This window comes from Solea senegalensis, linkage group LG21 (assembly GCF_019176455.1).
Source record: "Solea senegalensis isolate Sse05_10M linkage group LG21, IFAPA_SoseM_1, whole genome shotgun sequence".
Classification (NCBI taxonomy): domain Eukaryota; kingdom Metazoa; phylum Chordata; class Actinopteri; order Pleuronectiformes; family Soleidae; genus Solea; species Solea senegalensis.
The window spans coordinates 11,092,626-11,118,402 of record NC_058040.1 but is presented as its reverse complement, the minus strand read 5'-3'; the positions used below and the strand labels follow the sequence as shown (position 1 = coordinate 11,118,402).

The 25,777-nt window shown below is 41.1% G+C and overlaps 2 protein-coding genes across 2 annotated transcripts; both read right to left on the bottom strand.

The window, feature by feature from the left end:
• Positions 1-267: 267 nt before the first annotated feature.
• Positions 268-15,952, bottom strand: ssh1b (slingshot protein phosphatase 1b). Its single transcript, XM_044012959.1, has 15 exons — positions 15,500-15,952; positions 12,847-12,884; positions 10,533-10,633; positions 9,205-9,269; positions 8,431-8,552; positions 8,271-8,339; positions 7,499-7,564; positions 6,527-6,721; positions 5,954-6,047; positions 5,742-5,870; positions 5,576-5,622; positions 4,323-4,469; positions 3,704-3,904; positions 2,514-3,135; positions 268-2,298 (listed from the first exon to the last, which is right to left on the bottom strand). The coding sequence occupies exons 1-15, from the start codon at positions 15,578-15,580 to the stop codon at positions 1,753-1,755; spliced, it is 2,523 nt and encodes an 840-aa protein (XP_043868894.1). The 5' UTR covers positions 15,581-15,952; the 3' UTR covers positions 268-1,752.
• A 684-nt stretch (positions 15,953-16,636) lies between these two features.
• On the bottom strand, positions 16,637-24,601 carry svopb (SV2 related protein b). The gene is made up of 16 exons (XM_044011797.1): positions 24,471-24,601; positions 24,188-24,309; positions 23,258-23,343; positions 23,045-23,143; positions 22,887-22,958; positions 22,654-22,778; positions 21,666-21,729; positions 21,426-21,551; positions 21,215-21,343; positions 21,028-21,101; positions 20,321-20,397; positions 20,139-20,243; positions 18,614-18,725; positions 18,444-18,525; positions 18,129-18,218; positions 16,637-17,193 (listed from the first exon to the last, which is right to left on the bottom strand). Exons 1-16 carry the CDS (start codon positions 24,530-24,532, stop codon positions 16,999-17,001), a joined length of 1,620 nt encoding a protein of 539 aa, XP_043867732.1. The 5' UTR covers positions 24,533-24,601; the 3' UTR covers positions 16,637-16,998.
• Between the last annotated feature and the right edge of the window lie 1,176 nt (positions 24,602-25,777).

Below are 25,777 nucleotides of genomic sequence, written 5' to 3'. Positions count from 1 at the left end.
TTGTGTAGTTGATGGGTTAAGTGTAATCTGGTCAGTTCATTTTTAAATAGTGTTCTCTAATTCACACTAGTTTACCTTGGCAATTTGAAAGTCGGAACATTTGTGTTGAGAACTACAAATGAATGATTCTTACAGCGAAAGATATTTGAAATGTATTTTTGTACTGTTATGATAATCGATGAATCGGTTTGCGGTTGTGTTTTCTGATTTTTCAGCCTCTTAACTGTGAATATCTCCCGGTGTCTTTGCTCCAAATGACAAAAGAAATCATTCAAACTGAATCATTTTGGTTTGTGGACAAAAACAAGACATTTGAGACTCTCCTTTTGTCGATTCCTGCTTAAATGAATTCTGATTTAACGTTGCTATACAAGTGAAATATACCTGTGCAGTGTGTGAATGGATACTACAGTTGTGATCGAGTGATAAATCTATACACGGTGAGTGTGCCTTTGCAAATATTTGTGGGTTTAGGGAAAGGTAGTTCAACATGTTTGCAATGAAAGCTTTGCGTGATAAATGACGACCCAGATTCATGGCTTGTAACAAGGTGGGAAACTAAATCATTTAAGTTAATCAGTGTTTTCTTAACGCCTCAGTGTCGTAAGTTCTTTCACTCAAGCAAAAACAATGACTTTGGTGCAGTTCAACCTGTTTACTGACGCCATTTGTGGTCAGTTAAAGTCAATCAGGACAAATTCAATTTGAAGTTTTCGGGCATTTCAAAAAAAAGAATAATGAAAGGCGACTTGAATGCTTTCTGGCCTAGTGTTGTGGATATGTGCTGTAATACTGCAAAGTCGTGTGTGGCTACACCGAGCACTTTAAGGACGTAATTACATTAACGTCAGTGGAGGAGGGCGAGGGGGCGAACCAGCCTCTGAGCAGAGACAAAACAGTGTTTGACCAAAACAGTCCGGGTGATGCTTGTGGTCCGAGGTATGGCGCTTTTTAAAGGAGCATAAAACGGCTTGAATCCTTCTTTTTTGTTTGTTTGTTATTTTTTTTTTACAAATGATTATGAAATGTCCTGACGTGACGCAGAAACGGCCGCAGCTGGGAAAACACAATTGAGGCTGAACGGGAGATTTGTTTATCTGTGGTAACATGAGGAGATACTGACTGCAATCAAACAGGCTCCATGTCGAGCTCCACTCGATGCTGTCGATTGAGTTCGATTGATAAACACACAGCAAACCAACAGCAACATGTTCATCCAGGTGTTCTTCTTTCCGCCAACATCAAAGTGTGAACTACGGCTCAGACGAGGAGTCGCACGGGAACACAAGTGCATCTCCGAGAGCACGATTCCTGCTTCGAGATGACACCAAACCTGTCTCTTATAGGTTAAATGGCAGCATGACGGTCATTTCCACTGGACGGTGAGGAAGTGTGATGATCCTGTTTGTGAGGAAGAGACTGGACAGGCTTCAGTCAGGGGCAAGGAAGGGCACAAGGAAGTCTTCAGTCTCAGCACGAGCATCCGAGACTTCTGCAAAAACAACCAGCGTCACCTGACTCTACATGCCAGTGGACGCAAAAGTACCTGCAGCTTGTAACAGTGGCCGGGGACACGACGACACAAAACAGGACAGAGCTTCATTTTGCAGGCCCTCAGCCATCATTGTGTACTTAGCAGAGGCGGCGGTAAAACCTCCACCTCTTCCAGCTCCTCCTTTAAGGCAGGTGCCCCACTGAGAGCTGGCCTTCCATGGTCAAACTTGGCAGGTTTTGAAGCTGCACTGCCGTCTGTCACATGAGGTCCAGACCAAAAGCTACGCCTGGCCCTGGCAGCTGGAGCTCCACCGCCTCAGCAGGTTGCAAATTTAAACCCTCAGCAGTCGCAGTAGCACTGATGTCCCCTGTAGCCTCTCTGGATATTTGCACTTCCACGCTCTCCCCATGTGTTGGTTCATCCATGTCCTCCGCCTCTGCTGAGCCGCAGTCTGGCGACGTCTCCTCACAGCTCATGGGCGAGAGCGCTTTCTGTCGGTTGGCTAGTGGGACAGACGGGGCACATGTGATGCAGTGGTAAAGGTGAGCACAGGGCTGGACCAAGTTCGGCGGGACAACAACCGCGGGAGCTGCCAGAGACTGCAGAAGTGACGTGGAAGCAAAGTTTGTCCCCGGCGGATCTATGCATATGGAAGGGATAGTGCAGTGGCGGGAGGGGTTAAGGCGGTGGGAACGACCTCCGGCTGGACGCTCGCAGCGCCGACCTTGTGGCAGACGAAGGCAGTCTTTACAGGACTGATAGGACGGCTTCACCTTCAAAGGGTTTCCTGTGCTTGCACTGTCCTACATGGAGTAAAGGTAGAAGAGGACACAGTGTACGGTCAGTTTAAAAGTTAATAACACCACGTTTCGCTTTTGACATGCAAGCCATTTTAAAACATGTAGATAATCACAACTCATTCCTCTGCTACATATAGAGGTCCAGTGTGTAATAGTTAGTGACATCTAATGGTGAGACAAATGCAACTGGAGCATAAGAAATCAGTATTTCAACTCACGTCAAAAGCCGCAGGACAGCTGCGCTTGGCAGCGAGCCGGTTGCTGTTGTTGGTGTTCAGGTTTGCGAGACCTAACCGGCTTTCCTCCGTCTGCTCCGACTCCGAGTTTCCAGGAGTCTGAGCCAGCGCCGCCATCTCAGCTTCCTCTTTCTTCGCCTCTTCCTCGTCCTCCTCCTCCAGCGTACTGAACTCAAGTCTCAGCCTCATGTCCTCCAGAGGGTCAAGGCGTCCGCACGTCTGGGCTGCTGTGCCCTCGCCGGGCAGAGCCAAATGTGCCATGGGGAACCCCTCGTCCTCCAACAGTGCGTCTCTCTCCACGTCTTCAATCTCTATGAAAACTCTTTCCATACCAAGCAGCGGGGGGCCACGCACTGGGGTGGAGGGCTCACTGTCTAAGGCAGAGTCCGACAAACGTCTAAAATAGTAATTATAATTAAGAGAGTCGAGGGGCTCCATCTCCAAACCCATACCCCTGCAGGGAGATGCACCACAGCCTCCCCAGGCTTCATCTTCTCTGAGCACTGGCGTCTCTTCTCCACCCGTGCTGTGGCCAGAGGCCTGCAGACCGTCCGATCCCTCCTCGTCCGTTTCAGGCCTCCACAGCTTGTTGTGACGCTGTTTGCTGCGGAAAAATGACACAATAAAAAAACATTAAGACACGTGACAGATGCATATGAGTTAAAACTGACACAGGTTCAATCTCTTCCATTCAAAACAGTCAGATAACAGTCAATCGGCCAACAATAATTAGCGGTCCATAAGGGTTCAGGCTGAATAGGCTTCATACATACTACACTATTAAAGGCGCTTCCAGAATTAAGAGCTATTCTGTGTGACACCATTTAGCCAGGAATGATATTCATAGAAAAACAAACGTCTTGTCTTTTTCAATCAACAATCTCTGCTGCTGTCGTGTCATAACTGATCCAGACCTGTCTTATCTAAACTTCTGCTCCTGGTCTCTCTCTTCAGTCTCTAACTCACCTCCCTCTTGTCACCCCCGCCCTTTAAAAGGGAGTTTTTTTCTCTGCCTTACTGCGTACAGTGTCTTGAGATGATGTGTGTTCTGATTTGGTGCTGCACAAATAAAACTGAATTGAATATTATATATTATGTAAAAAGCAGAATGGCAGCCCGTGGCTGCACTTATGTAAAATATATTTTCACCTGAATGAGTTTGACCGTCTCACCTGGCGTCCAGGATTCCCTCGTACTCCGCCAGCTGTCTCATGAAGCCAGAGTTGGGCTGAGCTATGCTCCGCTTCTGCTTGACAAAGTTGTAGGCTTTCTCCAGAGACCAGCCGTACTCCTTCATTGCATAAGCAATCACTGTTGAGGCCGAGCGACTCACCCCCATCTTACAGTGCACCAGGCACTTGGAATTGTTCTTCCTTTTGTGCAGAAAGAAAAAAAGTGTTAATACATTTGACGACACAGTTCGGAAAGTGCGTCACAGAGTCATTTTTACAAAGCTGAGGTGCTCCTTATTTTTGACAAACATCTTTTTTTTTTTTTTAACTTCAGGTTAGCATGGCTGGTCAGTTGCATAGCAACCACAGTGACTGCACCATTTCAGCTTTCTCACTGTTACTGGCAAAACTCGCAGGAGGAAAATGTGTCATGTGTGGCACTGGCCCCAGCACTGGTGAGAAAGCATGATGAGCTCAGACAGTTCATCTGAAATGGCTTAAAGATAAGTCGAAAAGCCCCATCTATTAAAGAGCAGCATGAACACGTCTTGTATAATCGGATAATAATCATCCAAGGAGTTTGAAAACCCGCTCTGTGAAAGACTGAATATGTGTATACCTTGCTTTGACGATAAAGTTGTAGGTGTCGTTCCAGTGGGCCAGCAGGTCCGTAGCGTCCTCGTCGTACACGCGGACATTATGATATGAGAACATGCCTGGGAAGAAGTTGTCGATCTCTCTGGTAACGTTCAGGATGTAGCCCACTCTGCCAAAAAAAGAAGAAAAAAAGACAATAAATAAGTTGCTCTCTCTGTCTGAGCAGCATTTAAACTAGAGCTCCAACTAACGATTTCAATCGATTTCATAATCGATTAATCTGTTGATAATTTTCTCGATTAATCGTTTGGTCCATAAAATATCGAAAAAACCTTAAAAAATGGTGATCAGTGTTCGTCAAACCTGGAAATGATGATGTTCTCAAATGTTTTGTTTTGTCCACAAACCAAAATGATTAACTTTTAATGATTTCCTTGTTATCCAGAGCAATGAAATGAAGAATATACTCACATTTAAGAAGCTTAAACAATTGGAAATGTTGATTGATTTAGTAATCGATCAATAATCGATTCATTGTTTCAGCTCAGTTTGAAAGTAAAAATGTTGGTTTGTTTAATATTAATGCAATTGTCCAGATTCAGTTGTGTTTCTGAAATTCAACATTTACACATGAGCCAACACACTCTTGTTTTTCATTAATGCATTTTTTTGGCATATTTTATTTTCAATTTTCCAATTTAAAAAAAACATACAGTACAAAACACTCAACATACATACACAAACATAGCTCCAAATCCCCTCCCTGTCCCACCTGCATTCAAACTAAGAGAGACCTAACTCAAAAGGAGTAGGTAATGGTCAGACATAAATAATAATATCAAACTAGAATAAAGAAATACAGGGAAACAAGTGGAAATGTAAGTAATCTTAGCTTATTCAAACAGCTAATAATGTATCAGTAACATTTTTATATACAATCTGACAAGTGTGTTGGTAAATGTCAAGAAGAGCTGCCAAATCTTCCGAAAGGCGTCGTATTCATTCCTTGGATAATATGTGATCTTTTCAAGTGCGATGCAGCTGTTTATTTCCAAAAAACAAGCGATAAGGAGATGGGAATCAGACTTCCAGGTCAATGCACCAAGCTATTCCCAGAAAAACTTCTCCTGGAAGTTTGTCTCTAACTCAACACAGACAACTAAAGTTAATCTAACAAGGGACATGGCGCACATGTCCAAATTTACACCACAAACATTTAACAATAAAACACACAATATCGAATCAGGAAAACATGACATGCACTTATCAGCTCACCCACAGTCACGTAGCTCTTCGAGGTTTGAAGCGTTCCACTCAGAGCCCTGTGTGGGTTTAAAACACAGAAAACAAGGCAAATGTTGCCGTATGTGATTGAAATAAACCACATGACTGTATGACAGTATTTTAAGAAAGTGAGTGAAAGTAATGTAAAAGTACTCACTAAGTACACATGGTCAAAGATAAGCGTGGCTTTGTCCATCTGACCCAGGATGAGAAGCATCTCGTTGTCTATGAACTCCTTGTACTCTTTCAGGTTACAGCTCATGTGCTGCTCCAGCTCGTTACGGATCTGGCGACAAGGTTTAAGAAGTTTCACCATGAGTCTCTCAGACTGAGTTAAATAAAAAGTGAAAAGGTGGATTTGGCACAGACCTCCTTGGACGTGATGTTCTCCAGGTCTTGAAACATCATGATGTTGCGTAACTTGGCTTTAATAAGGCACTCAGTTCTCTCTCGCTCTGTTGGCCTGCACAGAAAGTGTCGATATGTCAGTGGCACCATGTGAATGAATATCATCACTGCTCTGTTTCTGCATCTGGAGACAAAGGGCTAGTGGCAAAAGGACGACAAGTGGACGTCCACAAAGTCCCGTCATTATCAGAACTCCATCCTTAACGTCACTGGCTCCCTATCTGCTTACGCATCACATTCGAGCTCCACTAGAGCTCACTGACCTCCTCCACACTTACACACCTGAACCACTGAGGTCATTCAGCTGTTTCTACCCCCCCCAACTCTGGAATTCACTCCCAAATCTCTTTTTCTGTATTTTGCATTTCAAACTCTGGTATGTCTGTTTTTGATTTATCTTCTTACATAAGATGTAAAGTGACCTTGAGTGTTTGAAAGGCGCTTACAAATAAAATGCATTATTATTATTATTATAATAATAATAATATATTTAGTTCTTTTACAACACGATGAAATCTGCACAAAGTGTCTCACCGGTCGACAAACATGCTGGGTGAATCGGGCCGCGTCGTCTCCAGGTCAGTCATGGCGTTCCACTCGTTGATGAAGCTCTGCTCGGAGGTGATGCAGCTCTCGTAGAAAGCCATCCACGTGAGAGCAATGCCGCCTGGGAAATAGTTGAACCGCCGCGACACCTCGCACGCTTTGTGTAGCACCTGCAGGGCAGACCTGTGGCAGCGCACAGAGCAGAAAAGAAGAAAAAAGTCATTATGTGATGTGATGTGACAGGAGATGTTTGATAAAACAATGAGTCAGACTTATTTATGAATCATTCTGAGAAGTGACCACTAGGTGGCATGTGGCTACAAGATACCTCAGCGTGAGGAGTTACACAGGAGCATGACAGACATCTAAAGCAGTGTAGTGGGACACTATTAAAACAACTTTATCAAATTTTAAACCAAATTTTAATTTCATTTGTTGGATTTTTAAAATTTAATCATTTTCAACTTTACATGTTATACAGTATATTCTAAAATCTCTATTTCTGTTATTCATGGGGATGGCAAACATAATAGTTGTCTATCTTTGCAGCAGTTGTCTGCTTTATAACGGTGATAACAAATGTTTATTACTAGACTTATTATAATTATATAAAATATAACAACTTGTGTCAAAAAACAGGAAAACAAACTGGACCATAGACCATATATTAAAACTGGACTTAGTGTTCCAGTCTGCTGGATGAGGCCAAAAAAAATGATAAAGTGAATTATTCCTGGTTGTAAAAGAGCCTAATTCTCACTTGATTTGCAACATCAGTAAACTTTTTCCTAAGCACTTACTGGTCTCAATCACTCATTTCAGGCCTTCAATAGCACAGGATACACATTATGTGTTTGACAGCTGCTATTGTCCAATAAAGGCCTGTGACGTCTGCGAATTTCCTGTTGTAAAACCTCACAAATCCCACAAAAACCAGGTGAATATGAAGGATTTCCTCACCACATGGCCTGCACAGACACAGGCTTGAAGACATGGGACCGCCCCGCTGTGTTCACGCTGAAACCTCTGGTGAGGAAGAGGAGGGAGAGAAGGAGGAGGAAATCTTAGTAAGAGAGTGGGTGAAGATGAAGCGTGATGATGAGTGGACGTAAACACAGACTGGACGGAACCCAGTGGAACATTCCTCCAGTGCGCACGCACACACACACACACACACACACAGAAAAAGTGAACAGGTCAGCAAGAACTGTTCTCACACAGCTGGGAACAAAAAGATGTAATTCACATCTCTGCCACGAGGGAGCAGTAAAACCTTTACTGCAGAACCTAACAACCTAAACAGCTTTCAACCAGCTCTGCAACACATTTCTGACTAAAACCGCATCATCAGGGCTCTAAGGTGATGAGGCCGCTATTTTCTAACTGTCCACAGACTCAGATCAAAGATTGGTGAGAGGGAGCTTTTGTTACTGTGGTTCTTTACCTTGGAACGAGTCACGTATCACTACATTATCCATGTTTAAGATTCAATTAGGATCTTCCTGATTCTCCCATGTATTCACTGAAATGCTCTATATGTTCAAACCAGATTTTCCCTTCATGTTCTTTGGTTGTTTCATTATCTTCTTTTCTTTCTTCTACTTATCTTGTAAAACACATTTCCATTTAAAATCCAGTCAATGACCCATTAGCAGTTCTCCACCTACAGCCTAATTGAGCTAGTTTTAGGGAAAGACAATATTCTTTAATGAAAAGTAAACATGACACTTACCCGTCTCCGTCTAAATGTATGTTGGTGTCACTCCACAGTGGCAGCACCATCCCGATTGAACAATTTTTACTGCGGGCCAGAAAAGAATACCAAATGTTATGAAATAATAAATAATAAAAAGGCCGAACAGACAATAATTACACGAACAGACAATAATTACCTGTCCTTGTCTGTGAAGTCCATTCCCAGGACGATGTTTTCCTCTGTGTCTTGATGACCGCTGGTGTAGATGACGACCATGTAGCGCACACGGTCTGACCAGCCGCTCTCTAACCGTACAGCCTGTGGAACAACAGGAAGATATAGAGTATAAATATATGGATAAAAGTATTTGGACGCCTGACCATGACACCAACAAGGACTGTAATGACATATTAAAATACACATACAGAACTTTAATATGGAGTTGGTGCCCTGTTTTGCAGCTATAACAGCCTCCACTCTCCTTTTTTTTTTTGAAGTGTTTCTATGTGAATATGTGTTCCAGTTTATTCCAAAGCTCGATGGGTTAGAGGTCAGGGCTCTGTGTGAGGGCGAGTCAAGTTCTTCCACACCATCTTGATAGTCCTTGCTTTGTGTTCAATCATGTTGGAAAGGTCCTCCACCACAAAGTTGGAAGCATAGCATTGTCCTAAATGTCTCTGTATGCTGAAGCATTAAATTAACCCTTCACTGGCCTAGTGCAAAGCCTGATTGAATCACCTGAAATCAATATTTAACAGGTGTGGCCAAACACTATAGTCCATATAGTGTATATTTACTACTACTGTTTTTCTACTTCACGATTTGAGGACGAAAAGTAACACCACAAACACACATTTCATGAAACCGAAGCCTCCAAGTGTCGATGCATTTTAGCAGAAGAAGAATAACATGTATAACAGTAGTGAAGTGAACGTTTACTGTGTGAGAGACGTACAAGTATTGTACAAACCAGTTTAATGCGATCTTCAGACCGGAGGATCTTGAACATGACCTGCAGGTGCTGCGGTAAATCACCTGAAAGTGAAGCATAAACAAGAACAAAATGAACAACAACAACAACAACAACAATCTCTCTGCTCCCTGTGTGTGCGTGGATCGTTTCCAGGTTCTCCGGTTTCCTCCCACCGTCCAAACACATGCAGATTGTCATGTGGAGGATAAAGCGGGAGAAGATGAGTGAGTGAACAATCTCTCTGTTAGTTAAAGGAACATCTTGTTAATCGTTTATCTGTAAAACAGTCTGCTTGACAGGCTTCAAACATGAAGATATGCAAGGGAAAGGCTGTGGGTGCTGTTTTATTATTATTACCACTACTACTACTATTAATACTACTAATAATAATAATTACAAGAAGAAGAGGAAGAATAATTGCTGTATATTGTACATATTGTGATATTCCACTGTTGTAAAGCTGATACCCTGTTTTAACTCTTTCTATGTCTATGTTAGCTGCCTCTGGCTCAGGTCGTCATTGTAAATTAGAACTGGTTCTCAATTGTGTGGTGAAATATAGGTTAACTAAATAAACAAATAAACAAATAAACGAATGAATGAATGAATAAATAAATAAATAAATAAATAAATAAATAGCATAACAGAAAAAGATAGAGGTCAACAAAGTTGTACGTCACATATCCCAGCAGAGGAAATGCAAAGCAGAAGAAAAAACACTCACACAAATAAAATGTATAAAAATAAAACTATACGATTCTTGGCAAACAAAAACTAAACTAAAGGTCAGTCACAAACTGACCGTTGATCCTCTGTGTACTGTGCATTCATTGTTTTCTTTTCCATTGGGGGAAGAAAAATTTGCAGATTACTCTTAATGTAAACAAACTCCCATCTCAGTCATGATAGTAGTACAAACAATACAATACAAACTATAAAATAAAGAAAACCAGTGAGTATCTAAAGACAACTAACTTGATGGACGTTAGGAAAAATGTGTCAGTTGGTTCTGGTTTGGAAAGAGAAAAGTGATGCAAATCAACATACAGGCTTTTAACATGATAGTCCTTTGTCCTTGTTTCAAATAATCTCTTAAAGTCTCTTGTGTTCAGCTGTGGGATCACGTCAGGTCACACCCAGCTCACCAACAGTTGAGAATAAACAGACAAACCCACAGAAAGGAAAAGTCAACGAACACAGCGTTCCTTTTGTCTGGAGCTCGTTTGTGTGCAGGAAAAAATGATCAAAAGCAGAAGAAGAAGAAAAAAGCCTCTTGTCTCTGTACAGTTCAGTTTGTGTGTGTGTGTGTGTGTGTTGGTTCTTACCTGCATGTTTGTGGTGGGTTGGTGTCTTTGGTTCTTCTGTGTTGCCGCCCTGCTGGAGGAAGAGGGCAGCACCTTTGACCATGAAGAAGCTCTCACTGAGACTGGGAAAACAGAGGAAAAGGAAAATAAATCAAGCAGCTTCATTTTTTTGATGAGAGGGGATTTTAGGAGATGATTTCCTTATCATTTCCAAACAGACTTCTCAGTTTAAAAGTTTGATGAAAGCAAATTGTCCGCCTATAACACTCAACAACAAGCGTTCCTGTTGCCATTCATGTTGTCTGCTGACGCTCATCCAAACCCAGAACATCAGAGATCCACATCCATGCTTCACACATGGGATAGTGTAATTCTCGAAGTCGCTGAATCCAGTTGCAACTGATTCAGCGACCTCGACCTTAGTGAATGAGACTCTATATTAAGTAGGTTGCTGGTGCCAATCCCAGCTTGACCACTGACCACAGCTCTGCGTTCTCTTCACAGCATGATGGACAGTCTCAACTTCATTGGTTTTGCTGACCATTGGTGGGTCAAAGCTTGTCCGTGTATCTACTCAAGCTTTGGACGCAGCACTCCGGGGTCATGACTTTGGCTGCGATGCAGTGTGAGCAGGAGGAGATCTTCAGTGGTGTCTTTTCTCACCACACAGGACAAGGTGCAGCTTTGTTCAACCACAGACTCTTTCCCCTCACAAAAGCCTGGAATGACTGAGTGGGTCCATCACAGGGCCTTTTGTTGTAGCTCCTGTCCTATATGTGGTGCCATTGTTTTTCATTCCAAATGTATACAAGGTCAGTTTCACGATGAAAGCTTGATGTAGAGTCATAAAATGGACCTTCCCTTTTTTTTTTTATAAAATAATACCACATCTGTCCTAAACTACTTTTATACCCACTGGCACAGCCGTCAGGAGCAACTCAGCGCTAAGTGTCTTGTGCAGGGACACATCGGCATGTAGACTAGCACGACCAGGGTTCAAACCCTCGAGACATCTCACTCTACCACTCATCCACCGTCACCCCTTGGTAAAAAGTATCTTCTCTTAAATGTCTGGTGTAAACTTACATGCGACAGATCTCCCTCCGAGTCAGAGCGGCTTCCTCCACAAAGTGAGGCAGCACGGTGAACATGGTTTTATGTGACGGTCTCACCACCAGATGCATCTTGCTGGTCGTTCTGTGACTCACGGTGTGATTATAAAATCTCATTCTCCTCTAGTTTAATCTTCTAAAACTCTGTCCCCGAGCAGCAAACTGCGGTTGAACGTCTCTCACAGTCTTGGTCCATCCTCTCCTCCTCCCACAGCTCAGTCCCGTGTCTGCAGCAGCCGGGCCACTGCATCACTCTCTTTCTGCCACAATACCATCGTTCATGTGAATCCCGCGAGGCGTTGGAAACACTACTTTGGGGGGTTTGACGAGCAGAATCTGTAATAACTCGACACTCGGCGACGAGTCACTGAGCCACAGAGTCCTCGTGTAAGTCAGTGAGTCAGACGAAGCGTGACACGACGCCGTGAGCACAATGACATGGTCTGTGCTCCTGTGACGTAAAACAAAGCTTCTGTGACTCAGCGGGAACTGACGCTCATCTTTTACGTAACTGAGGAACAATAAAAGAACACACACAATATCTACATATACGAGTTAAAAGTGCATTGTGTTCACATGTGTACACAATATTTGTTTTAAATCTTCTTAAATAACATTGTGAGTAATTACTTCGACAGCTTAAAATGTGACACAACTAGTTTAACTTGATAAGAGTTTGAAGATTAAAGCTTGAGACTTTACAATGTGTTCAGATTTACTGTTAGGGCAATAGAAGATGTAAAGATTTACTGTTAGGGCAGGGGTGTCAGATATGATAATGTGAAGATTTACTAAGTTATAGATACAAATGCACTGTTTTATTTAACAATTTTATTATCCATTATCACAATTATCATTTTTTTTTTAAATGGCAATCTAAGCTACACGGGAGAGAACAAATGGAAAAAAAAACAACCCCAAAAACTCTTGGCCTTTCAGATAACATAGTAACATAAAATAATATTTACAGGTACATGACACCAACAATTATAGACAAACCTTTTTCAAAGATTTAATTCAACAAATGTACTGTTTTATAACAGTTTTGCAGTTGCTGAATGCCTGTAATGTATCTGTCTCTGGTTTCCTTACAGCTGAGCTAATGGGCTGATCAGCCCGGACTTTGGACATTGAGGGTAAACCCAGGGTCAGAAGTGGACAGTGAAGGTCAAAGTAAAGCAAAGCAAATGTGTGACATACAAAAAAATAGAGCAAGAGTTTACCTTTGATTCGTTTTCCGGTCATCGTCGCTTCCAAAATCCTGAAAAGACAAAGACAAAGGGTTTTGAAGTTTTAAAGAAAACAATGGTAAACGCTGTGTGAATAAAATAGTCCTGAAAAACCATGTAATGTTCACATAGAGGCTGAGAAAATACAATAAATTAAACCCTGAATCTTTCCTCCTGCCCCCAAAACAGCTCTTTTCTTCATTAATATAATTGTGCTTTCAATTCTATCGTTGAGTCTCGACCAGAGTCGACTGCACTGTGCTGATTGAACTCTTACTTAACCATAATGATGTAAGATATGGTACAGTAGTGGCAATAGGTTGCCTGCCGGCGCCATCTGCTGGTTCCCTCTGGTCAGTATTGTGATCTCATTGGCTGTAATCAGCTAAATCATTAGGACATTTAAAAAAAACAAAAAAACATCACACAGTCACTTTTTCTTTCTCTCTTGCTTGCTAAATCTTGCAGGACAGTGAGAAGAAATGTGTGATATTAAAAAAAAACGGATTGTTCATCAAAGAAGGAATGTCCCTGCTTGTTTTTGTGCCTCGGCTCAGTCAGTCACTTTTTATAAAGTAGAACTGGAAGTCTGGTGTTATGATAAAATGTGGAATTGCTCCCGAGTTGAATGTTTGTTTTCATAATTTGGTTTCTGCACCTTGGTTACTTCTACTGAACCGGTTTCCTTCAGATAAAAACACACTTTCTGGCCACTTCTTGAGGTGTTTTGTGGTCTTAATAGGAGTGTCTGCTGCTGTAGCTCATCTGCTTTCAAGTGGTTATTTGACAAATTGTTTGTTGTTTGTCTTTGTCATTCATTTGCTCACTGGATATGTTCTCTTTCTCGTCCTCTGTAAACCTGGACTGTGCATGAAAATCCCACTACATCAGCACTTTCTGAAATACTCATGTTCAAAGTCACTTAACTCCCCTTTCTTCCCTATTTTCTGATGCTCGTTTTGAACGTCAGCAGGTCGTCTTGACCATGTCTACTAAGACTGAACAGTTAATCATTGGAACAACGAACAACTGGAGTTATGGCTGTAAGTGAATTTCTTTTTTTACTTTTAAAAAAATTCAAAAGAATGCAAAACATAAATGTTAAAAGCAAGCATTATCTTTTTATTTAGTAGAGTAGTTGATTTTTGATAGTGGTTATTGCTCCATCTTGTTTTAAATATGCTTTTAAAAAAGCAGTTAAAAACTTGTCTTGTCTCTTACTGTTTTATTCCTTCTACTGTGTTCTCCTGTTTTTTTTGTTTAAACTCTCAGTATTTTATGTATTTTACTTGTATCGCCCTGTGAAGCACTTTGTGATTCCATATCCGTGGAAGGTGCTGTGTAAATAAAATGTACTTACTTAGCGACAGCAGATATTAAAATAAAGCTTCTCATAAAAAGTTAGATCCAAAATCTTCATGCCTTAATGCAGGGGTCTCAAACTCAAATGACCTGGGGGCCACTGAGCATCTTGTCTGGTCAGTCGAGGGGAGGGTCAATATAATATTCACATTATATTGAAATAACAATATTAGTGATGGTATTTGGCAGAATTTCAAAATAAAAGTGCTTGTTTTGATATGAAACGATATATAGCGCATCATAAAAACACATTTCCGATGCAAAACAAATCGATTCAGTATAAAATACAAAAAAACATACATAAATAACTCATTATATAGTTGATATTGTGTGTTGGGCCAAATGAGGGCCACACAAGTTTGACACCTGTGTCTTCATGCACGAGTTGCTTATTCTCTGATATTTATGTTAACAAGACGTTGAACATAAACCAGGACAAAAGACACTATGACCGGCCTATTCAAAGGGTGGCCCGTGGGCCACATGTGGCCCATAACCAACGTCATAGTGGCCCAACCTGTGGTTCCACCAGAAACAACTGAGAAATAAACACTTTTCACTATTTCTTAAAGATTCCTACAGTAGTCTGACAGGTTTGATAGCAGCGTTAGTTCTTTTGTGTTCCATTAAAGGCACTGTGAGATGTTTGTGGGTCGTATATGAGACATGCTGTATGTTTATCTTATTCCAAAGAGAAATAAATGCTGCATATTGTGACTTTGACTTGCACCTGAGATGTGTTTGAAAACACAACCCAACTGAGTTTGTAATTGAATAGTCTGTCTTGGGGCACCTACGAGTCCAGGTGCTACCGATTCCATTCATTTTGGACTAAAAGGAAAATCCACAACAGAAATGGTGGAATGTCCCTTTAAAGTGTCGTTTTCTTTTTCCCACAGCATCCAGGCTGCATTGCTGCTGCTCATAACCTGAGCACCACGCAGCACATGTTTGTTTGTGCAGCAGCAAAAAATGGAGCACTTTTGTTCTGACAGCTAAACCAGCAGCAGCAGCAACTCCACCCACACACACACACTCCCCACCCTCACCCTCACCCCCCCAAATCCTCCTCATCCTCCTGATGCAGGATTTTGTTTACAAATCCGCTGCTGCCACAAACAAGTCTCTGCTGTTGTTCAGTCAGTGCAACATTATATCAAGTTTTACAACACACACACACGCACGCACGCACACACGCACACCTCCGCAGGGTTTTCAAACACCACCACCACCACCCAGACTCCTGTCTTCCACACAAAAGACCAAACCCGGATTTGCCACTCACCTCCCCCGCGCTGCTGTTGGTCGTGCTGGCCGAGGACGCTGCACTGGGAGTGGGGGAGCGCTGCAGTGTCACCAGGGCCATGGTCGGAGGAGGAGGAGGAGGAGAGGAGAGATGCTGCTGCTGTAGCCGTGGAGAGCAGCGGGAGAGGAGGAGGAGGAGGAGGAGGAGGGCGGAGGATGCGAGAAGATGCGGCGCTGAGATAGTCTCTGTCACCGGGGAGAAATGCCTAGTCAGCCTCTCATCCAGCAGCAGCAGCAGCACCACCACCACCACCACCTGACTCCTACTGCGCCCCGGCGCTGCTCCCTTTCACTCCCGCTCCGCGCGTCCTCCTCTGCGGTTCTAGTCCTCACGTGCGGGAGGTCACGACAGATTCCCTTCGCTTGTGCCGAGACAGAAGTAGCAGCTGCAGCAGCAACAGCAACGAAACAGTCGGGGATTTCATCACAGACAAACAAAACATCGGTGCAGGTTGGAAGCGGGGCAGAAATGACATGCAGCTCCAGCGGCTGCCTGTGATTGGCTGGCCTAGTTCAGTGTGCGCTGTCATTGGGCCAATGTTGTCAAGGTGACTGTGCCAGACTAGGAACTCCCAAATACAAATATGTTGATGAAATAATATTCATAGTCGTTATGAAACATAGAGACGATGACAAATATTCGACATTATTCAATAGAAGAAATTTGTAATTGTGGATTTATAAGATTACATTGGATTTTCTATCTATCTATCTATCTATCTATCTATCTATCTATCTATCTATCTATCTATCTATCTACCTATCTATCTATCTATCTATCTATCTATCTATCTATCTAAAATATAGTGATTAAATTGTCAAATTATAATTATTTACTCAAATGTGGGTATAAAAAAGATAAATCCAGTTTGTTCTTTGCCAAATAAATCTATCTATCTATCCATCTTTTACACACAGTATACATACATACATATATGGTATTTGGTAATAAAGTTCTTATTTTCATTCCTCTTGCTTTTGGTTTGTGTGGTTGAGAGAATAAAAGTCTCGCTGTGTCCTATTTGATAATTACTGTAACACATGCGTGACCTATAGAGAATGTTACCATCTAAAAAGAATCACACGTCTCTTTAAAAGAGAAATAAGACGAAGCCTATACAGCAGAACAAACCACTTTAATCATCAAAGGTGTTTGGGCTTCATATTTAATAAATAACAAAGTAAAACATTATAAAACATATATATAAAAAAAATGTAATTTTTCTATCTTGTCTGGGAAGTGCATTTTCCAAAAATATTCCCTATTTCCATTCTTAAATGGAAGAGAGGATAAACAAAACAAGCAGACGCAGGTTTTCTTCCACTCTCGTTGGACAGTCGTTGCTCCTCACCTATCTCCGCTCACATGACTGAGTCTGTCGTGAAGAGAAAACAGCAGCCGCACATAGGAGGTGATCATTCAATAAGTAAAACACTCCGTCCTTTCTCCCCCATGTTTGTTTCCGTTCCTCCTTCAGTCTAAACGGTTTTGCTGGACTGTGACCCCTCACTGGTCATGGCGGTTGTCTGACCTGTTGCCTCCTGGTTGACGCTGGACTCCTGCAGACCGCGGCCTAACGTCTCGATGGGCAGCAACAAGGACGCGACCCCGGCGAGCACGGAGCAGCCACAGTAGAGAGCAAGTGTCAGATTCACGGATGATCTGAGCATCACCTGAAACCAAACACAAACACACAGGAGTCAAAACCAGTGCTGCAAATGATTCTCCACAGCTATACAGGATCACAATAACAATACTGCTATTATCTATAAATATATACTGTGCTTAACAAATTTATGAGACTACCACCCAAAGCCACAGCTGTACTAAATTAACAACATTGGTAATAATACAAATAATTGTTCTGTTTCTGTAATGGTTAATACACCAGTATATAGAAGCTCTTTAACCAAAATGACATTTTTAATGCTAAAAATACAATGTTTATTGTTATCCATACATTTTGAAATGTAAAAAATAAATAGTAAAAAATAATGGTAAAGCACATTATTATTTCTTGATTAAGATGTCAAAATGTAGTGATGTACTTGCATTCCTGAACAGTAAAATTAGTTTTTGTGGTTTAATTAATAGGGCTTGATTCATTTCTGACTTCTCAGAGAAGAAGTCCAGTGAGTCCGGCTCAGATTTGGGTAAAAAAAAGATGAATTCAGTTTGTTATTTGCAAAATAAATAATAGAGTTTTTGGAAGATTTCTAAACTATTTATGTCTTCTCATTTTTATTGTGTAATATTTGCACATTGAATTTGCACATTGTACTGCACACTTTAAACTTGCACTGACAAGGAAAAAAACATAACAAAAAATATATACATTTACATGTACATTCGATGTTTTAAGTCATGTTTTAATGTTTTAATATTAAGAATTCCTATTCTTTTCATAAAACTAACACTCCTGCTGTAATCACTATGTGATCGAAAAAATACATTCTAATGTTCTTTTGACTGTTTTTTTTGTATTGCACTGATGTATGAAATTAAGCTAAAACCATTATACAAAAACTACAAAGAACCAGAACAGTAAAAGTTGAATTTTGCCATTTCTAATAGTCATTTCTCAGATATTGTATGTTTGACTTTGTACCTGTGCTATAAACGGTGTGATTAAAGCGCCGACCCTGGCCATCGTGCTGGCAATCCCCATCGCCAAGGCTCGGTTTTCTGTGGGAAACACCTGATGAACAATGAGGGGGTGAGAATATTTCATCGTTATTGAATCACATTATTTGTGATTTTGCTTTACGAGCAACTGCAGTGTGGGTAAATTAGAAACAATCCCCACTTAGCATCCATAATATAATAACGACACAAAACAACAACAACGTATGAACTATTAAAACACCCAAACTATTAAAACACACAATTAAAGTGCCAGATACTCAAAAATAGAAAAGCCTACCTCTGGTGTATACACAAAAACAACTTGGTATCCTCCAGCGATGAAGGCTCTGGCAATGAAGATGGAGATTGTAAGAGCCGTCCTATACGAGAACAAAAATATAATATATATAATATCATATCATGTTCTTCCAGTGTATGATGAAATGACGCACACAGGAAATAACTTACCTTCCAATACAAGCGTATAAGGGCAGGAGGAAGAGTGAAAACATGAGGAAACACAGAGCCATGCTCTTCTTCCTGCCAAGATACTCGATTGCAAAAATTATAACTAGGAGACCTGAAAAACACAGAAAATATACATAAAACACATGCAATCAACAGTTACAGTATAAAAATACAAATCAGACTATGTGTAGATGTGTAGATATTTGCGTTATAGATTCATGAGAACACTGAAGCACTGAGTGAACATACAGTTTAGTATTTTTACTTATTGGATTAATGGACATTGGATTATAGCTGTTGATCTGATATATAGATAATGGTCTGTATTTATATAGAGCTTTTCTAGTCCTGATGAGCTGCAACATGCTCAAGGACACATATAGACTATCAGAGCCAGGAATTGAACCCACAACCTTCCAGTTAAAAGACAACACACCCTGAGCTACCATGGCTCAATTTTAACTACTCACTTTTTAAATACTTTTAATTATAGAATTTAAGTACATATTATATCAGAAAATGACTTTTACTTACTTATTATACTTAAGGACAGTAAATGTCACATACTTGTACTTAAAGGGGACATATTATGTAAAATCAACTTTTTAACCATTTTAATACTTATATTTGGGACTCTGGAGGCCCTACCTGTCGCCAAAGTGTGGAAAAAGAATACTCAGTCATGTTTTCGTGGTCCCCCTTAGTGTAAGTATAGGCGATAAAACACTCGATGTTGAATTCCCTGCGCTTATGACGGCAGCATGCGCATTTCACCGCAAATGTTACCGCCCCACCAGTAAGTTTACTTTGAGAACAAACACACACATTGTTAAGAAAAGGTCACACGGAGCTCATAACTGACCATTCTGACACGTCCTAATTAAAAACGTTTGTTCAGTACGTCCTCCATGACCGGAGCACAGACTCAGTCTGATACAGTCACATACAGCAGCAGTTTATGCAGCTTGCCGCTGGCGATCAGCGGTGCTGCACTCTCTGTGAAAATCAATTAGGGGCATAGGGACAGCACCACTGATCGCCACCGCTGATCTCTTCCTGTGACGGCACTCTCACTGTTTTCTGCGCACGCTGCCATGTTGATATTGTCAGAGAACTAGTGGAGGGAGGGGGAGAGGAATAGAGCGGAGAGAACAGAAGCTGAACGAGAGCACTGTAAAGAGGACAAATCAGAAACCCCCTGGAAGAAGTGGGTGTGTGTTTGCCTGTGTCTCATTTGCATGTAAAGGGACCATGCACCAAAACCGAGCGTTCTGAAAGGGGCGGGTTTAGCAGAGTTATTGAACTACTATGATGCTTCATCCTTATGGTATTTTGACCAAAGCATGTCACTGACATGTTCATTAGGACACCAGGGAACTATTATAATAGGGGCAATAGGGTATAATATGTCCCCTTTAAGTAATATTGTAAAAAAAAAAGTGACTTCCAGTTCTACCAAAGTCATTTTCTGCTAAGATACTTGTACTTTTACGGCTCATAAATATTTTGATACACAGCCTCTCACCTGGGAATTCGGCCAGCGTCGTCCATAAAAGATCTTTGTAGTCAGCTGATGTCAAATATTTGCACTCCAGACTACAGCTCGGCTCGATCTTGGCCCCCTGGGTCGCTGCGAGTTTGAAGAGTTTGATTTTAAACATTTTGCTAAACGTGTGAAAAGGTTCAAAGCAGCTGTTGTCGTCTTACCCCCACACGAATCTCCAGCTTGGAACATTTCAGTTGTCAACAGGATGACTCCATAGTAGCAGAAGGCATTTGCAAACCTATGGATAATATTATTATAATAATTACATTATATGTCATTTAGCCGACACTTTTACTCAAAGCGACTTACAATGGAACTGAGTACAATCTGCCAGGGGTGGAGTCAAACTTTCGCACACAGGTTACCGGCTTTAACCACTGAGCCACTCCACCCCCTAATAATAATAATACAGTTATTCTCAAAGTGTAGTCATGCAGAAGTTTAAAGTAAAGAATTAAATGAACAATGTTTATTGTGCATTTCACTGAACACGAGATAATCTCAGAGTTACTTTACTTTTGAAACATCACTTTTCCCCCTGTGTTTGTGATTCAAAGAAATAAACATCATAAACTGAAAGAAAAAAACTCAATACAAAAACATTGTAACATGTAAATGCTCTTGTATAATATTATACCCCCCCCCAAAAAAAAAAACTGTTAAATGAAGCGCAATGAAGTGCACATTTTTAATTAAACCAATTTAAGTTCTGACTTATAAATGTTTATTTCCGTGGGGCAATCTTGTGTAACTTCAGCCATAGAAACATACATACAGGTCTATTCTCGAACCATTTTCCTGTTTGATTAATGCTTAAATAAATTAATCTGATCAAGTAGAAGGTAGAAAATGTGTCAGTTGACCTCACCATATAAACCACAGGAGAAGAGTGGTCCTGCAGTACTGAGGGCTGAAGAGGTCTCTGATCCGTCCACGGTTTTTCTGAAACATTACAAACAGGAGACGCACGTGTCAATCAATCTAAAGAAAAAAAAGCATGATATTGTTATATTGGAGAAACACATTTTTGTTTTTTCACACGTTTTTCACGTCACCTGTTTATGGACGATCAGCGTCCCTCGAGGCATGACCGTGCCGTTCTGTTTGGCGATGGATCTTAAAGTCGCCTCAGCTTTGTCTCTTCTCCCCATCAGCACGTCAAAGCGAGGACTCTCCGGCAGCCACTGTGTGACACAGAACGTTCAGCTTCAAGCTGCTGGTTTTTCTTTTGACAGTCGCTATTAAAAAGCACAGTCGACTACGTACAAAGCAAAAGCAGAGAAAGAGGACCATGGGTAGAGTGGACAAGCCGAGCAGCCACCTCCAGCCGAGTATGGGCATTATCCACAGAGCCAGGAGGACCTCGAACATGGCACCGATTGCCCAGAATGACTGAAACACACAAACAGACCAAATGAGAGCTGGTTATTAATGAGCACAGGTTCCTGGATCAGATTAAATAATCCATAATATGTAATGCATTAACAACAAAAATCATCACAGTACCGCAATCAGCATGATGCAGATACCTCTTGCCTTCGCTGGGAGAAACTCGGAGTAGAGTGTCACCCTGAAAAAGAGACAAGTCATTTGACATTAAAACTGCAGTATGTAGCTTTGTAATACAAGAAAAGTTGTGGTTGGAAGAGTTCACATAGACACAACTCTGTACAGTGGTGATCTGATCTCTTGTTGGGCGACATTCCAGTCGGGTTTGATAGTGTTGCATAATCAAAAACCTGTGACCAAAAGTTACGCACTGTAGCTTTAACAAATCAGGCAGAGTTCACATAGACACGTGGGTTAGCACAGCGGTGATTAGGTCTCTTGTTGGGCAGCGTTGTAATGTAACAAAGTACAAATACTTTGTTAACGTATTTAAGTACAAAATTCACACATCCGTACTTCACTTTGTTATTTATGTTTAACTTTTACTTTTACTCCACTACATTTCCTCTCACTATCTTTGTTTCTTGTTGCTACCAAGTGACCTGAAAGGCGCTTTTAAATTAAATGTATTATTATTATTATTATAAAATCAGAAGAAGAAGAGTTGGCACATTCACACGCTGCAACATTGGGTTAAGCGTCTTGCTCAAGGACACATATAGACCAGGAATTAAACCCTCAACCTTACCGCTGAAAGACAACTCACCCTACCACTGAGCCACTATGGCTCAATCCTAACTCCTTGTGTTCTTTTATACTTTTACTTCTAAAACTTAAGTACATTTTATTTCATAAAATTACTTTTGATACTTACGTACGGTAAATGTCAAATACTTTAAGACTTTCACTTATATTACAAAAAGTGACTTCAACTTCTACCAAAGTCATTTTCTGGTGAGATACTTGTACTTTTACTCAAGTATCCCTTATACAAGACCAAGATCAGGGACGCAGCAACACAAACTACCAAAGGTTACGCACTGCAGCTTTAATCAGTCAGTAATCAGGAGTCTCATTATGTAAGAGAGAGCAGCGGTGAACTTACGCCTGCGGCGCTCCTCCGATGCCGAATCCTACGAGGCCCCGCAAGACCAGCAGCCAGCCGTACACTGGAGTGAAGGCACTCAACACACCGTAGTACAGAGTCCAGCTCATACAGATAAACAGACCCTGTTATCAAAGTGTTCAATGTGAGATAATGTACAAAAATCACACTCAGACTATATAAATATATATATATATATATATAGGCTATATATATGATAAACCAAGACTCACAGTTTTCCTGCCATACTTGTCAGACAAATTCCCCCATGCAGATGAGCTGAGGCCCATCCCGACAAACACGACCTGAGGCAAAATGGAGAAGCGGTCTGTCTAAGTATGAGCCCGAACAAACAAAGAATCCCAAAAGTACTGCAAAAAGGAGACGTTACCGATGTGATGAGAGCCGTCTGATAGCTGGGCAGCCTCCACTCACAGTGCAGCTCAGGCCCCAAGATGCTGAGGATCATCATCTCCATGGCGTCGGCTACCTGCACTCAGAGAGAGGGAGAGAGAGAGAGCGGCAAGGCGTTACATGACAGACACAGAGTAACTCGCAGTAGATGTTACTGTTTCCTCCCTCCTGTTTGTTTCTGGAGTCTCACCCATGACAGTCCAGTGATGAGAGACATCTTCCACTGGAATATCCCAAAACCAATGGCGTCCAGTGCAGCTTCCACAGTGAAGGTTTCTGAAAGAGATGTGACAGTTGCTGTAATCCACACACAGAAGAATAAATGCAATTACAGTGTATATACAGTATGTTACTATACTTTATATATAATACACAAAGGATGAGTGAGTCCTGCTCTAACTATTTTGATAATGGATCAACATTACAAGTTCTTTGTGAATGTTTTCACAAACTGAAATTAACAAAACGAGAGACAAACAACCGACTAAATTCAGGTCATCATTTCCATGGACCAAACAACTAATCCATTCATCGTAAAAGAATAAATAAAATAACAAATCAGCTGATTGGCCGACAATAAAGAGGCCTTTCTGCATGGAGTTGCATGCTCTCCCTGTGTTTCCCACGGTACAAAAACACACAGATTTGGGGATTGTAGGTAAGTTGGACACTCTAAATTGACTGTAGGTGTGAGAGTGCACGGTTGTTTGTCTCCATATGTGTCCCTATGATGGACTGGGTTAGGGTTAGGACCTGTCCACAGTTTACCTTTCACACTATGTCAGCTGGGATTGGCAACAGCGACCCTCATGCAGAGGATAAAGTGGTTTAAGATGAATGAATGAAAAATAATTGTTACTTCTGACAAGTAACAATTAACATAATACTTCTACTTCTACTGTATCCAACTACTACATTTCACAGAAATATGATGTAGTTTTCCATTTTTTAAACACACATCTCATTCACAGTGAAAGGATAGCACAGTATTATATACTATTCAAGTAGATAAAGATAAAGATAAAGGAACTGATATGAGTGCAAACACGCTTAATACTTTCAATCAAACGAAAAACCTGTAAAGACACTAAATATGAAGAAAGCACAGCTGACGTTAAACCTTCAGTGTCTGTGGCGTCATGGCCCGGTGCAGACCGTGTGATCCTCGGTGAGGTGATGGTGCAGATCTCAGTGTCCGTGGACTGCGACTCATCGCTGTGACCCGTTAGATCCACCTCGCCCCTAAATGCCAGGACACAGACACAAACTGGAAATGTCATCTAAGGAAGGGCAATGCCTTCATGATGACAACACCGTGTCAGAGCACGACCAGCCGGACAGGTTATCTCCACCGACCAGAGTCAGAACAAATATAACATCATGTCAGTGTTTTGGTTTTTTACCGTCGCCCTGGATTTGTCCATCTGCTGTAAGTGACCGACGATGGACTGACGAAGTGATTCATCCCAGCTTCAGTGTCAGTGACAGACTAAGGACAGTCAGAACACAACACAACACAACACAACAGCGTGACTGCGTCTATGAAGGATTTTGGGATTGGTTACCTTTCTCTCCAGGTCAAACAATGTAACCCACTAAACCTGCTTTTTTGGTTTCAGGTTTCAGCAAGACATCCAATTAGAGAATAAAGTACCTGTAGGTAAAGGGGAGGAGTCACACAACAATGTGATCAACAACACAGATCACATTCACACCTGTAAAGATGTGAGACTTTGTCTCTGGGGGGGTGAAAGTGTATTTGTGTCTCTGTGTAAATAGTTACCGTGTTTCTTAGTTAGTTGTTTGGCTGAATCGTGGGGGAAGGTCTATAAAAGCAGTGTTTTCTGTTTGTTTTTTTAAGATTACAGTGAACACAGATCTCATAAGAAATCACGATGAGCGTTCATTCCAAAAGATAATCATGTGTCATTTCGGTGACACCTGATTTTATTTTGAACGGGTAAACAAGCCAGATAATAAAGGTCACTCAAGGTCACTTTACACCTTAAATAAGAAGATAAATCAAACAGACGGTACGGTAAGATCAAATAAAACGAACAATATACATGTTGTATATATATTTATATTGAATATAAATCTTCAGGATCAGTCTGCAATGTATTTGACCCAACACTAAAATCTCCAGGGGCCCATCTGTGTGTTCCAACCCAGTCTGTGTTCACTGAACTACAGGGAAAAAAAGTAGATGACCATTTTAGCTTCAAGTACAGGATATAAAAAGGTTGTGATATAGACTGGATATTCTGTCTAGAGGGTCGTTATGTTAAACAACACATGTCGTTCACCCTCTTAATGTACCCAGCTTCGGGTTGTTAGTTTCACCCGATGCGAAGGTGTGAAAGAGAGATTTCAGCCTTAACAGCCAAAGAAAATAGGTTAAGATGCAGCAAAGGAAATACACAGGCAAGCACTTCAGCTGAAATACAAATAAATAAATAAATAAATAAATAAATAAATAAATAAATAAATAAAATGCATTGAAACTTAACTAGTATCAGTATCCCACACAGAGAAACTGTAAAACACAAGGATACAAGAACAGAAAGGCGTCCTGTCTTATTACAGGTGCAATCAAATGTTCAGTTTGCCGTGAAGACATGAAACTCATTTTAATGTTTTAATGTGTTTAAATGATAATATTACAGGTTACTTATCCCACAGGGCAATATACTTTACATAAGTGCAGTAC